Source organism: Taudactylus pleione, unplaced genomic scaffold (assembly GCF_031769625.1).
Source record: "Taudactylus pleione unplaced genomic scaffold, aTauple2 ptg000372l, whole genome shotgun sequence".
Lineage (NCBI taxonomy): Eukaryota > Metazoa > Chordata > Amphibia > Anura > Myobatrachidae > Taudactylus > Taudactylus pleione.
In genome coordinates, this window is record NW_028284773.1 from 4,688,984 (window position 1) to 4,703,422 (window position 14,439).

General features: G+C 41.0%; 1 protein-coding gene across 2 annotated transcripts in view; it reads left to right on the forward strand.

Annotated features, from left to right (window-relative positions):
* The window catches only part of TPRG1 (tumor protein p63 regulated 1), a 94,710-nt gene extending 81,287 nt beyond the window's left edge, over positions 1 to 13,423 (forward strand). For both annotated transcript variants that reach the window (XM_088444717.1, XM_088444718.1), the window contains 2 exons: positions 8,231 to 8,384; positions 12,832 to 13,423. In XM_088444717.1, the coding sequence (XP_088300843.1) occupies positions 8,231 to 8,384; positions 12,832 to 13,026 (349 nt within the window). In that variant the 3' untranslated portion in view covers positions 13,027 to 13,423. The remainder of the gene's footprint in view (positions 1 to 8,230; positions 8,385 to 12,831) is intronic.
* Positions 13,424 to 14,439: the final 1,016 nt, after the last annotated feature.

Genomic DNA, 14,439 nt, shown 5'->3' on the forward strand with positions numbered 1-14,439 from the left:
GTACATACCTGAGAAACAAAAAGATTTAAGAGTTTCATGCATGCAGCAGTTATAAAATAGCATGTATGGATATCTATAATTTTATAACTTTGAGGAAAAACATCTCCATTTAAAAATGATGCCCTTCAATATGTGCTTGGTGATTAGAGAGAGCAAAAGATCCTGCAAATTGGGCTGCAAGCCAACTGGCACAAGATTCTCAGAGGTGTGCAGTTCCTGCGCTGCAGTATTCAGCTTCCACTTTAGCGTCATCAGTCCTTAGAATACAATTCTACACTGTATATTTGTCATTTCTATTTTACAGCTTTTATAGCTTAAATAGAGGTGGAATGATGATAGTCATTTCATTCTGCTGCGTGGTTGTGGTAGACTGGGTACTCTTGAGACCCCATTTCGACAGACAGCTAAACATGAAAACATGTTATGTACATTTTTCTCACCTCTATTGGTCATACACATAATACAGGAAATATGTCACTAATGATTACTTTGGAAAATTCTTGAGCACAATGTAGTTCTATCAAGATATTCCCTAATTTTGTTATGAAGTGTGTTATGTGTCAATGTTATTGGAACTTGTTGGTGGGATGCATTAATCATCGCATTTTGCTTGCAATGCATCCCGCCACTCAATGCATGCATGTCGGCGTTCATAATGCTGGTATGCATGAAGAAAATCGTAAAGGAAAGTTTTCCCGATGAGATCTGTCTTTTGCAATAGAGGGACTTCCAGGTTTATGCCCCAGAAGTTCCTCTGCACATGTGCTGCTGGGGGTGCTGGGAGGTACCCGATTGGATCCCTCTCAGGTCAGAATGCGAAAAGAAGCCCACAGGTTTATATTGAGCAACGCCATTTGAAGATAACATTGCCCACCAGTAGTGTTCACTCTAGGTCCGGTGCCAGGCTAACGCTACACTAGCTCCAAGCTTTCCGAAGCTTGGTGCATATGAGAAATGCTGTAAAAAAAAACCAGAAAACTGCATTTTTGTGGGTTTTACTGCATAATTGATGATAGTGCATCCCACCCAATGAGTTTACATGCTTAATACTATACCACCATTACCGGCATTTTGTATCGCCAGCATGTAGGATGACTAAACTGCCGGGACAGCTCTTTATGACCCAGGAGACCTAATGTGCACCAGCTGCAGTGAACAGACAGGACATCTTCAGCTTCCTCTATGGTAATTTCTATCTTAAAGAAGCCCATAGACTTCCAATGTCATCTATAGGTGGTGTTGCATATAGAACTTGCTCTATACGGGCTTATCGCAGGTCCATGGAGCTTATGGGAACTGCTGTGCGATGGATCCGCTGCAGATATCTTTATAATACTAAGGGAAAGCCATATGTATTGCGGTAAAGCTTTGTAAACTGCAGTGTTCTGAGGTTTTACCACATTTTTAGGATGTTGATGATATTTTCAGGAAAGGAACATTCTCATCAATTCACTTTATTTTATCAATATAATGTAGTACAGTTAACAGGAATAATGTTTTGGCCAGCCGGAAGTTAGTTCACATATTATTTTGTAAGACTAATAACATGCATCATGACTAAAGATCCATACATTCGACTTCTAGACTTCAAACTTTCATGTAATTCCATAGAGAAGAGATTGAGTGTGACCTTCCTTTAGATGTTTTGTCGATCTGTGTAATTTGTAGGCCTTATCAAAATGCTGTAAGAAGCACTAAAGTCTGATTTACAGGATTAGCTGTGCACTGTGTTACAAGCCTGTGGCATGTCCTAGAAATAATTCTTCATCCTGACAGTGATAACCTGCAGGATTAGGTCTTGGGCCAATGCCTGATTAGTGCTGAGTTTAATGCAGTAACTATATGCTCTTATCTTTACAGCATCATTGTATAGTTATAATATGTGACCCACTGCACCAATTCTGTATGGACACTGCTTGTCTTAAGTTTTAACTGGACCTACTCTTCTATGTGCAAAGTTCTGAAAATAAATATGTTTTGTTGAGCACTTATAAAATGTTAGAATATTACTGCTAAGTAAGTGTTTTAATAGATTAGGAACAATAGTCTGAATTGTGTAAGTCATTTTTTAATTTTGGTTTTTGTTGATGTGCTTATCAACTATGCTTATATAGCTGATTTGTTACCATTGTACCACACACCCATTTCACGTTTTAAGTAAATTCAGAGATTTATTGAACGTCCTAATTTAGTAATCCTGAAGGATTGCAGAGAGAAAATGGCATATAGTAACACTCTTGTATGTATTACCTAATATTAGACCTGAAGTGTTTTCCTATACGGGATAAAGCGCTTTGCTTGGGGTTAGTGTATTTTGGCATTTATGATTGAGGTGGGTGCCAGATCTATATCCCTTAGGCTGCTCCATCCACTTAATAAGTCACTTTCTTGCTGGCCAAAGCTAACAAACAGTTAATGTAGAAGAGGTGAGGTCTAAGGAGCATGCTGGTTAAAAGCCAGGTGAGCAAAGAGCAGATAAAGGAGCACCTGCCTGGAGGTTTGTAAGCGCCTAAGGGTATGGATAGACTCGAGACACTGTGCAATCTTATTGTCTGACACTGTGCCAGCGTCTTTTATTCTTGTCATGGAAAATATTTCATTTGAGGTCATGCAGTCAGCAAAGCAGCATTTAATACCCTCTGTGATGCCAGCTCTTTTACTTTCTTTGTTTTTTTCAGTGTAAACACAGGGTCACATTTCTTATGGTGGAGTCAGGAGGTCTTATATATGTTTTATGTTATTGAACAGTGCGCCAGGTCTTCAAATGCTGGGCAGCCTAATGCAGCAGCTTACTCCTGTGTCTTTTTTATCTGTGTGCATTCTTTCCTGTCCACACCCAACATTACAGCAAAACCCTCCTCGTAAATCTTTCTTCTCCTTCGGGCTATGTTTTATTTCCCTGTTTCTGATGGAAGCTTAAGAAAAAAAAATCAGCTGTACATTTGTATTATTTTACTAATCTAAAATGGCTTTCATTGTGTATACTGTAAATTACATATATACAGTATCGATGGAGTTAATTACCCCAAAATATCAGTTTTAGTCAAATAAGCTAAACATTTATCAGAACTTTTTTTTTCCCTTTATTTCCTTTCTACTTTAATTTACTGTTGCAGGTACCTGAATGGAATAAAGCAATTGACGTTAATAAAACACATTTAACGTCAAGTATTTTGACTCATGTTGTTGCGATCAGAAAATAATATGGAAATATAAACATAGATTTGTACTCCTGTTGAAGTTAGCAATGTTGGGGGGGAGTAGATTACAGCAGACACAATGGCTCTAAAATTCTTCAGATAAAAATTAAATGCTTTGCTTGGGGACATTCACCAAAATATGTGTATTACGTGGAAAATATGTGGATTGCAAGGCATTATGCCTTAAAGAGGTCGAACATGTACTCTTGCAATAAGGGGATGAGAGTAAATTTGGTATTGTAAAGAGCAGCAAGTAGCCATCTTACAACCAATCATGCAACGGGCAGAATTTACGAAGCCGATTGCTTCCCGGCGGGTTGCAGGTACATATTTAAAACGGCCCCCGGAGTCAGTGTAAAGCCCGACGAGTGCCGTTTAAAATATTCACCTACAACCCGCCGGGAAGCAGCGACTTATAGAAGCCGTTGCTTAGTAAATTCTGCCCAACATCTCAAAGTTCATTTATTTGAAGTTCACATGAAGTCGGTTCTAGTAATTTGTTCCAAATTTAGGGCATTTACTGCTTCTTGGCAAGGTTTTCAGTTTTGAACTTTAACATTTTCTGAAAGAAAATATTTATAATTTAGGGGCATATCCAAGTGCAGGCAAAATTTTGAAAAACCCCACAGCGCAGGATTTTTTCCAGCATCCGCAAGGTTTTTCCTATTCAATTGCCAGGGAGAAATTCAGCCATGGTAATTTCTGTAGGAAATGCCTGGGGTATCAGGACTGCAGCTGGCAGGGATTGGCCACTCTCCCAGAGTCCTGGGTGCCTCTGCCTACAGCCTCTGCAGAGTCATCTGCTTGTTCATGCTGCTAGTGCTAACAAGGGGGGTACAGGACCAGGTTGATGTAAAAAAAAATTCCTCATGGATTTTCAAGAAAATTGAAAGCGACCATTTTTTTTTCAAAAATTGGACATCGCGGTTATCTGAAGCTCGTATACCCGCGGTAATGAAAAAATGTTTGTGATAGCCGTGAACATTTTTACTGCAAAAATCGCACACCCAATTGAAATTCCCCTTAGAGTGATTGTTTTCTGGGCCATATATAGTGGGCCATAACGGGCCAAATTGAGTACCATAACACAACCATAACCACATGTCTATGTAAGTTCTTACATATGAAGTCAATGAAAATTAAAACAAATCCTCTATATTCCCATATAAAACAAAATATTCACAAAGTATGCTGTGGTGGTGTTGCAAAGAAAATAGAGTATGCACCATATGTACCTTGGTATGTACTTGATTCCTTTTCTATTGGGAATTCTTAAGGTGGATGAATGTATGCACTGCTTCCAAATATGAAAATGTCACTGTGGTGATTGAGTTTAATAAAAATAAAGTATCAAAAATGACCTCTTTTAGTAGCATATAATAATGTATTTGAAGGGCCACTGAAAAGAGAAACATCAAATTACTTTCACAGCTTTGTATCGTGTTAAGTTCTTACACCTTAATTCCACCCAAAATTAGAAATGTAGCTTTATGGAAAATTAGGTGAGTGAAGTTAAAACACAAAGGGGTCTAGTTACTAAGCAGAGTTAGGAGACAAAGTGAAAAGTGATAAGGTGCCAGCCAATCAACTCCCAACTGTCATTTTTCAAACACAGCGTGTGAGATGGCAGTTAGGAGCTGATTGGCTGATACCTTATCTCCTTTCTCTTTGTCTCCTAACATTGCTTAGTAAATAGACCCCAAAGTTTTACCTGTTAGCGTTTCAAGTAGGAGACCCTCCCTCATACTCTGGTAAGGCCCTGCCTGGAGTCGCCCACATCTCTCCCGTGTGATCTCCTGCTAATAAAGTTGGATATGTCAGGGGATGCTTTGCAGTCACCAATCATTTGTAAGTAAAGCATACTTTATTTTTGCTCAACTAATAACATCCAGAACTAATTGTTTTGCTATGTGCTGATCTGGTATGTGGTTTAGCTATATACAGTCAGGTGCATAAATATTGGGACATTGACATAATTTTCATATTTTGGCCTCTATTCACCACCACAATGGCTTTGAAATGAAACAAACAAGATGTGCTTTAACTGCAGACTTTCAGATTTAATTTGAGGGTAATTACATCCAAATCAGGTGAACGGTGTAGGAATTACAACAGTTTCTATATGTGCCTCCCACTTTTTAAGGGGCCAAAAGTAATGGGACAAACTAAACAATCCTAAATCTAACTTTCACTTTCTAATACTTTGTTGCAAATTCTTTGCAGGCAATTACAGCCTGAAGTCTGGAACACACAGACATCACCAGACGCTGGGTTTCATCCCTGGTGATGCTCTGCCAGGCCTCTAATGCAAATGTCTTCAGTTCCTGCTTGTTCTTGGGGCATTTTCCCTTCAGTTTTGTCTTCATCAACTGAAATGCATGCTCAATCGGATTCAGGTCGGGATTGACTTGGCCATTGTATAACATTCCACTTTTTAGCCTTAAAAAACTCTTTGGTTTCTTTTTCAGTATGCTTCGGGTCACTGTCCATCTGCACTTTGAAGCGCCACCCAATGAGTTCTGAAGTATTTGACTGAATATGAGCATATAATATTGCCCGAAACACTTCAGAATTCATTCTGCTGATTTTGTCAGCAGTCACATTATCAATAAATACAAGGGAACCAATTCCATTGGCAGCCATACATGCCCACGCCATAACACTGCCACCACCATGCTTCACTAATGAGGTGGCATGTTTTGGATCATGAGCAGTTCCTTTCCTTCTCCATACTCTTCTCTTCCCATCACTATAGTACAAGTTGATCTTTGTCTCATCTGTCCATAGGATGTTGTTCCAGAACTGTAATGGCTTTTTTAGATGTTGTTTGGCAAACTCTAATCTGGTCTTCCTATTTTTGAGGCTCACCAATAGTTTACATCTTGTGGTGAACCATCTATATTCACTCTTGTTAAGTCTTCTCTTGATTGTTGACTTTGACACATATACACCAACCTCCTGGAGAGTGTTCTTGATTTGACCAACTGTTGTGAAGGGGTTTTTCTTCACCAGGGAAATAATTCTTCTGTCATCCACCACAGTTGTTTTCCGTGGTCTACCGGGTCTTTTGGTGTTGCTGAGCTCTCCGGTGCATTCTTTCTTTTTAAGAATGTTCCAAACAGTTGATTTGGCCACACAATGTTTTTGCTATCTCTCTGATGGGTTTGTTTTGATTTTTAAGCCTAATGATGACTTGCTTCACTGATAGTGACAGCTCTTTGGATCTCTTATTGAGAGTCGACAGCAACTGATTCCAAATGCAAATGTCACACCCAGAATCAACTCCAGACCTTTTACCTGCTTAATTGATAATGAAATAACGAGGGAATAGCCCACACCTGTCCATGAAATAGCTTTTGAGTTGATAGTCCCATTACTTTTGGCCCCTTAAAAAGTGGGAGGCACATATAGAAACCGTTGTAATTCCTACACCGTTCACCTGATTTGGATGTAATTACCCTCAAATTAAATCTGAAAGTCTGCAGTTAAAGCACATCTTGTTTGTTTCATTTCAAAACCATTGTGGTGGTGAATAGAGGCCAAAATATGAAAATTCTGTCAATGTCCCAATATTTATGCACCTGACTGTATAACCTTCTTAAATAGATTAGAGCAGACTATTTTCTTGGTGGTTTTCGACAATGGTCTTCTTACTGGATATCTAGTGAATGTATTGCTTTCCATACAACTGGTAAATTGGATCTCTTAGGTCTACCAAGTTTGTGAAAGTTTTTTTTTATATATTACTGTTGGCGGAATCTTTGATTTTCCTTGAATTTTTGTGTGTTATGATGGTTATAATTCGGCATGACATAAAAGAAAGTAACACGCCTAGTTGCAGGTTATTAGTCTTTTCACTGTATTAGGCAAACACATAGACAAGCCCCGTAACAGTTGATGGTGGCGACACGCCCTTCATCAGATGTTTCTTATCAGACCTGCTAATATGGTTTCTACCTCACTTATTTAACTTTATTGGCAATGGAATGCTTTGTAACATAACACATGCCTGTACTTCAGGACAGATGGTTAAATACTGACGAGTGTGGCGGTAAGTAAATGTGTACAATAGCGTACTTGCACACAAAGCTGCTGACTCTCCATTGTGTGTATTGTTTTAATGGACCGCTGCCAAGAGGCTCCATTAACCGCACATACCGAGTTTTCACTAAGCTGGGGTTTTGTTACCAGATGCAAAGAAAACATTCTAATGTTGAAATAAAACTGGTGTGTTATAGAGAGGGAATGGCATGCGTTGCAATTCATCATTTCTTTACAGCACGATATCTAATCTTTTAAAGAGGATTAAAAGCGAAAATTATTAGGTTTCAAATCTCATATATACAATTATTTAACTATAGTTAATATATGCCAATATCTTGATATATAGAATGTGTCTGGGTGAGGTCATTGAAGAATCTGATATTCTTTTTTATGAAGCAGCTATATTGACTTTTGGTAACAATTTGGGCGGTTGTAACCACAGCAGGCTCTTGCAATGGACATCACTCATCCTTTCATTTTCCTTTGTTGGTTCTGCCTAGGTGTAAATTACATAAGGATTATATTTGTGTACCCAATTAAAAGTTATTCAGCTGTGTAGATTCATATATGTTCAATTAGAAAGGGACATTTTGATGGAAAAACTGTTTCTAAGTGCAAAAATCTGATCCTAGCGATGGTTTGTATCCAGTACCTCTGCTTAGCAGCTCATGCTTAATGGTTTTAAAACATACAGTGACATTTTGTTGCCTATACTGAAACAGTGTGAACTACAAGCCATAGTTGACTACAACTCAGGTCCACACATAATAGGATGGAAAGGAATGACCAATGAGGTCTAACTAAACAGTCTATGAATTATGTGGCGGCAATGATAAGAACCATATTCTTTACATTCAGAGATGAAAATGCAGATTTACAAACATGTATCTTTAACAAAGGAAATAGTATGTTTTATGCAAAATACTGTTTCTCAATAAGTAGTGCCTTTTATACAGCATTAACAGGTAATCGTTTTATCTTTGCAGGAGGGCTGGAGAAGGTCTGCGTATCCATTGGGACAAATTGCGTGAACCCTCCTTTATCTCCCGCTGGAACCCTTTGTCTGGTGACCTGCCCTACACTACTTTCATTGATCACCCTCTGAGGACCTGCTCTGAAAAGTTATCTGTTATCAGCCAGGTGAATGATTATAGAATACACTATACAATTTGAGTGCACTATGTATTGTAATATTGGCTACTATACACACATGTAATAGTTCTTTATAATTCCCCTGTGAGACAAGCCATGTTCAACAACTTTTTCATTGATCCTAGCATTCAATAAGCATTTGTTGGTGGTTAGTTAGGAAACTCTGTTAAAATCAGAACATTAAAGGATAACTCAGCTTAAAACTGAAAATTCATCCATTTATTCCACAATTTCAGTATTAACCCGGTATATTACTTATTTTGTGCCTGGCATTCCTCCCAATCTGGTGGTTCACGTGCTGTCTGCCGCAGCCCAGCGTACGCTCCTCTCACCTGCCAGCAGCATGTTATTCTGACAGCCAAAAACGCAATATAATTATTCAAGTTCATAGATAATGTAATGAGCATGGTGACCCCAGTGTTTCTAGGCAGAAACATATAGGCAGGAGTGTAGCAAGGGTGGTCCCAGTGGAGCTCATGCTCTGGGCGCCTGCTCTGGCCAGGGCGCAGGAGATCAAACATCCGATGAGGGGCAGATCTACTGCAGAGCCTGAAGTACATGGAGAGATCAGAGACTCCAGACAGGGAGCCTGGTGTGGGCGGAGCAATGCTTGTATGTGTTTCAGACTCAGCAGATGATCCTCCCCCCTTCGGATGACTGATCTGCGCCCTGTGAAAGTGAGGAGGACACATAGGAGGAGAGTAAGAAGCTACGGAGTAGGACCTGTGTATGTGTCTGAAGAGAGGAGAGCTGCGTGTGTGGGGTGGGGGGAGAGTCTGAGAGGGGGAAAGATCTGTGTGGGGGGGATCAGACTGATTGGGGAGAGCTGTGTGTATTTGAGGGAAGGGGGTATTGTGTGAAGGGGGAAACTGAGGGGGGAGCTCAGAAAGTGGGGAGAGCTGTGTGTTTGGGGAGGTCTGTGTGATGAGGGGAGAGCTGTGTGATGGAGGGATCTGTGTGTTTGAGGGGAGGGGGAAATGTGTGAAGGGGCGAGCTGAGTGAGGGGAGAGAGCTGTGTGGGGGGATCTCAGTGAGTGGGAAGAGCTGTGTGTGTGAAGGGGGAGCGCTGTGGGTGTTTGAGGGGAGGTGAGCTGAGTGAGGAAGGAGCTGTGTGTGTGTTTGGGAGGGTCTGTGTGAGGCATGGGGGAGCTATGTGAGGAGGATATCTGTTTGAGGGTGGGAGGGCTGTGTGATGAATTTATATACTGTATCTATTTATATATACATTAATATGGAGCCCGAGGCGTTATTTTTCCAAGGGCCCTGTGGGGTCTTAATACGGCTCTGGGACTGAGCAGTAGTGTGGATGGATGGAGCCACGAGCAATAACAAAGAGGGTGGAGGAGGCAGTCCTCTCTCATCATCACCTCCGGCTTCTCCTCTTTGCCTCCACTGAGCTGGGTCCCACTTCCCACCCTGGTCCTGACATCAGCTGTCCTGGGTCGCACAGATTCAGCATCAGTTACACCGGAGGAGATAACATGGCGGCTGTGTCCCTGCTGCTGAGGGGAGGCCTGAGCCGGGTACTGCTGCTGAGAGCCCAGGTCGCAGTGAGGTCATGCCTGACTGCTCTGATGCCATATGCCAATAAGGGACACTACTGGTGGCTTAAGGTGTATAAGAGGCACTACTGTGGCATAATGTGTTTAAGTGACACTAAGGTGTGGAATAACGTGAATAAGGGGCAGAATTGTGTGACAATGTGATTAAGGGACACTACTGTGGGGCGTAACATGAATAGGGACACTGCTGTGTGGCACAATGTGAATAAGAGACACTAGTGGCATAACGTGCATTGTGTGCATTACTGTGTAGCTTAATGTGAATAACGGGCACTATTGTGTGATATAATATGAAAAATGGGCACTACTGTGGTATGACATGAATAAAAGACATTACTGTATAGTGTAATATGAATTGGGGGCACTATTGTGTAGCATGGGAATTGTGAGCACTATATGTGGCTTAATGTGTATTGGGTGCATTATATTACAGTACATATAATGTAACAATGCTTGTATTAATGCTATATTCCTGTTGTATATATTTTATTAGTGGAATTACTTTAGTGGGTTGGCATATATCTAGCTCTCCATGCCCCAGTTTGAAACTGACCCTAATGTTTATTTTTATTTTTGTGTAATTTGCCGCTACGTGATAGACACACCTCCTACCTGGCACACTTGGGGGGGGCGATAGAACACACATGCTCCGGGCGCCATGTCTACACGCTACACCTCTGCATATAGGTCAGAGCTTGTGATAGCTAAAACATGTTTCTATCATTATTTTATCAGTGCATTTGCAAATGATAGTGGGGTTCTTAATCTGTCTCCCCTGTGCTTAGCACACCATTAGTGTGTGATCTGTGGTGAGTGCAACACACAGCAATCCTGTAGATCAGAAGTGTATAGTCAGTATGCAAGATAGTGTCACACGGTGCGATCATGTGAGTACTCATGTGTGACTGGGGAAAATGGATCTGCCATACTTATACATGCAGGCAGCTATTCCAGATATTCTGTACGTTCAGTGAGCACTTGTGGTGTTCCTCTGCTATGTCTGACTGTTCTAGTACAGGCAGACTTATAATATATTGTGGATAGATGGGGCAGGTTAACCCGGTAACGCAGCATCATTTATCTCTATTGCTATCTACCACTAGAAGTAAGTACAATCATTCTCTGGGGGCGATTCAAATGTTTTTTGGGGGCGTGATAATTAATGAGCGCCCAGTTTGCTATTCAATTGTTCTGGGTGCTCATTAATTATCGCCCTCTTCGCCGACTATGAGATGAGGTTTAGCCGTGTAAAACGGCTAAACCCGTCTTAATTCTGGTTAGGGCATGCTATCTGCGGTTAGCGCGCCCTAAGCAGGGTGTTTCCGACACATTTCTGCTTGCGCACTCCTGAGTGCGTGCAGAAATGCCGGCGCCGGCGGCTATCGGGCCCTGACAGAGCAACAATTTAATTGCTCTGTCGGGCGTCTTAAAAAATAAAAAGCCGCTGGCAGAACATTTGAATCGCCCCCTCTAACTTGATATATTTTGATGATTATGCTTTAAAAAATGTAGTGATACTGCAGATAAGTTTGAGTCAATCTAAAGAGTTGTTTAAATTATACTTCCTTACTATGACTTCTTACATGAAGATTTCTAACACCATACGAGCGAATCACCCCCACAGTTTGTGAATGGTGGGTTGTTCACATGGACAGTAAATCTCTTAAGTTTATAGGTAGGTGTAAGTAAGGTCTATATAAGCCGTTTCCGATAAAGCCACATGTACAGTATATGGCAATGCTGCTTTGATGACAGGTGCTGTGTGGAATTCAGATATGTGGGCAGTAAAACTGTGTTTGGAGTGTGCACCCACTGCTCTCTGTAGGAGGATGACATTTTTCCTGAAACTTGAACTCCAGAACATTTGCAAATAGAAACAAGCACATATTTTCTGTCAGGTCTGTTTAGGGTAAATGCAACATACTACACGATTGAAGCACAATATCATAAACTTGTAGATGCATTAGAGTTAAGCTAGGTACACATCTGAAAGATGCAGATCGACTGATGGTTGTTCATACACATCGAACAATCATCACTGCTATCTGGCTGTGGGTCGCGTCACACTCCCCTCTACGGCGGACTGTGCAGCAAGCGTGCGGGCGGTTAGATGACACATATCTGCAGATATCTGTCATTTTCTGTGCTGCATAGCCGACGCGATATGTCTATGAAGCCATATGTCTGTGAACTACGTAATTCACAGACATATCGTCTGTACACACTGGACGACGTGCACATGATATATCGGCCGTTCACTTGAACAGCGATATGTTGGCCACTGTGTCCCAAGCATTATTTTCCTCTTTTTTTTGACAACTATTTATGAAGTTTACTTTGTAGAACAAATCAACAAATACAATGTACATGATTTCCTCTAGAGGGCACTGTGCACAGTAATGTGAAAGGAAAACTAGATGAAATGCAATGTACTCTTTGTAAAAGAAAATATGCAGTAAGTACTATTATCAAATATTCCAAAATATAAAAAAATGTTATATGTAATTGTCTGCACATGTGATGCTTATGTTTTAGCATCCTACATTGCAAATGTCTTTTTTTTTTTTCTTATCCAGCCCAACAATATTCAATATTTTAATTTAAGCAGTGCTTGGACCATACAACAAAGCAGTGTTTATTTTGTCATTCATTTATGTGCACACAATACATAGTGCTGGATTCAGAAGACAGGAGATATTATTATTGCCATCTTTAACTATGGTTGAATATTAAGTCGTCATTTTAGTATGAGATTTGTTCTTTTTGGGATTCTGAAATGAAATGATCATTACGTTTAGCTGCACTGTAAATTATATATGTGTGTGTGTGTACACTAACGTACAAATACTGCCATTGTTCATTTTTCTCTGCAGATTTCGGGCTTTGTTGATCACCTGACCAGAGCTGTCCAAGACGCACACAGGACAAGCCCTGTGCCAGGCCGAGCCAATGGAGCCTTGATATTAAATCAGCCTCTTTTAATTGAGACATATGTTGGAATAATGTCCTTCATTGGAAACCGCAACAAACTTGGGTATTCGCTTGCAAGAGGCAGTGTTGGATTTTAAGTACATTTTATTTGATTAAAGTTTCAATCAATTCATAAATGTTTTCTATTCTGCACACTTTATTTAAAAGAAAATATACTATATACTACATCTATCTTGTTATGTTTATAATATTCAAATGTTGATACTAGACCCAATGCAGAGAGGGCAGGCTAAATACTGCTGACAGGGCACTAGTTATGAATGTACAGTACAGAGTCTCTTACATCATGTGAACATTCCAGGCAATGTTGCATAAAGTAGAAAGTACAATACAAGCCATACATAATCCTCTCTATTGCAGTGTATATCTAATACATATTTGTATATGTTCTTTATACCAGTTGAAACTATAAGAGCTTTAGTAAGAACATTAATTATGTTTTGACAATTAATAAAACAGACTATCTCTGTATTATTTGGTTATGTGTGTTTTGTCTAGTTCACATAGGGGCTGATTCTTAGTCGCATGCAAGAGTGTATGCAGTGACGGTCGCACGTCTGCGAGTTTATGCAAATTGCCTACAAACTCCTTCCCTTGTGCGGTCCACTTTTAGTGCCCATGAACGCTGTACTACCGATTGGGGTGTCATTATATACCACCATCGGTCACAACATCAAAAATTGCACCAGCCCTGTGGCCCCATACCACAGCCTCCTATGCTTGCGGCTGTGTATCTGTGAATGCAGCCTCTTGCACTAGTCACCGCCAAGGAATGCCCATCACTTTTCCGCCACCTTTCTGATGTTTTTTCTGAAATTTTGGCGCATGCATGTTGATTTGTTCTGCTCTGAATCAGACACATAGTCAGGGCCGCAACTAGGGGGGCTAAGGGGGCACGTGACCCGGGTGCCGGAGAGAGGCTGCCGTGAGGCTAGGTTGCTGCTGTTGGGGGTTTGGAGCCGCATCCCGGCCTTGAGAGGCACAGACAAACCGTCAGTCTAATGTTGTGCCAGTTGCAAGCCAATCAGTGCTCGTGGACTGGCAGCCTATCAGCAGAGGCTGTCGGTCGTGAGCTCCAATTGGTTCGCGAGCGGCTCCGCATTACAATGATGACAGTACTGACAGTTCCCCAGTGTGTGGCATCCTCATCCCTCGCCACCCCGAGGTCACCCACCGCGCGGCCCTGGCAGGTAAGAGAAGGGAGATGAGGCCTTGCTGTGGCTTAATGTAAAAGAGGTCTTACTGTGGCATAAATGTATAAGGGGCATTACTGTGGCATAAATGTATAAGGGGCATTACTGTGGCATAATGTATAAGGGGCATTACTGTGGCATAATGTGTAAGGAGCCTTACTGTGGCATAATGTGTAAGGAGCATTACTGTGGCATAATGTGTAAAGGGGGCCTTACTGTGGCATAATGCATAAGGAGCATTACTGCAGCATAAATGTATAAGGGGCATTACTGTGGCATAATGTGTTGTAAGGGGTA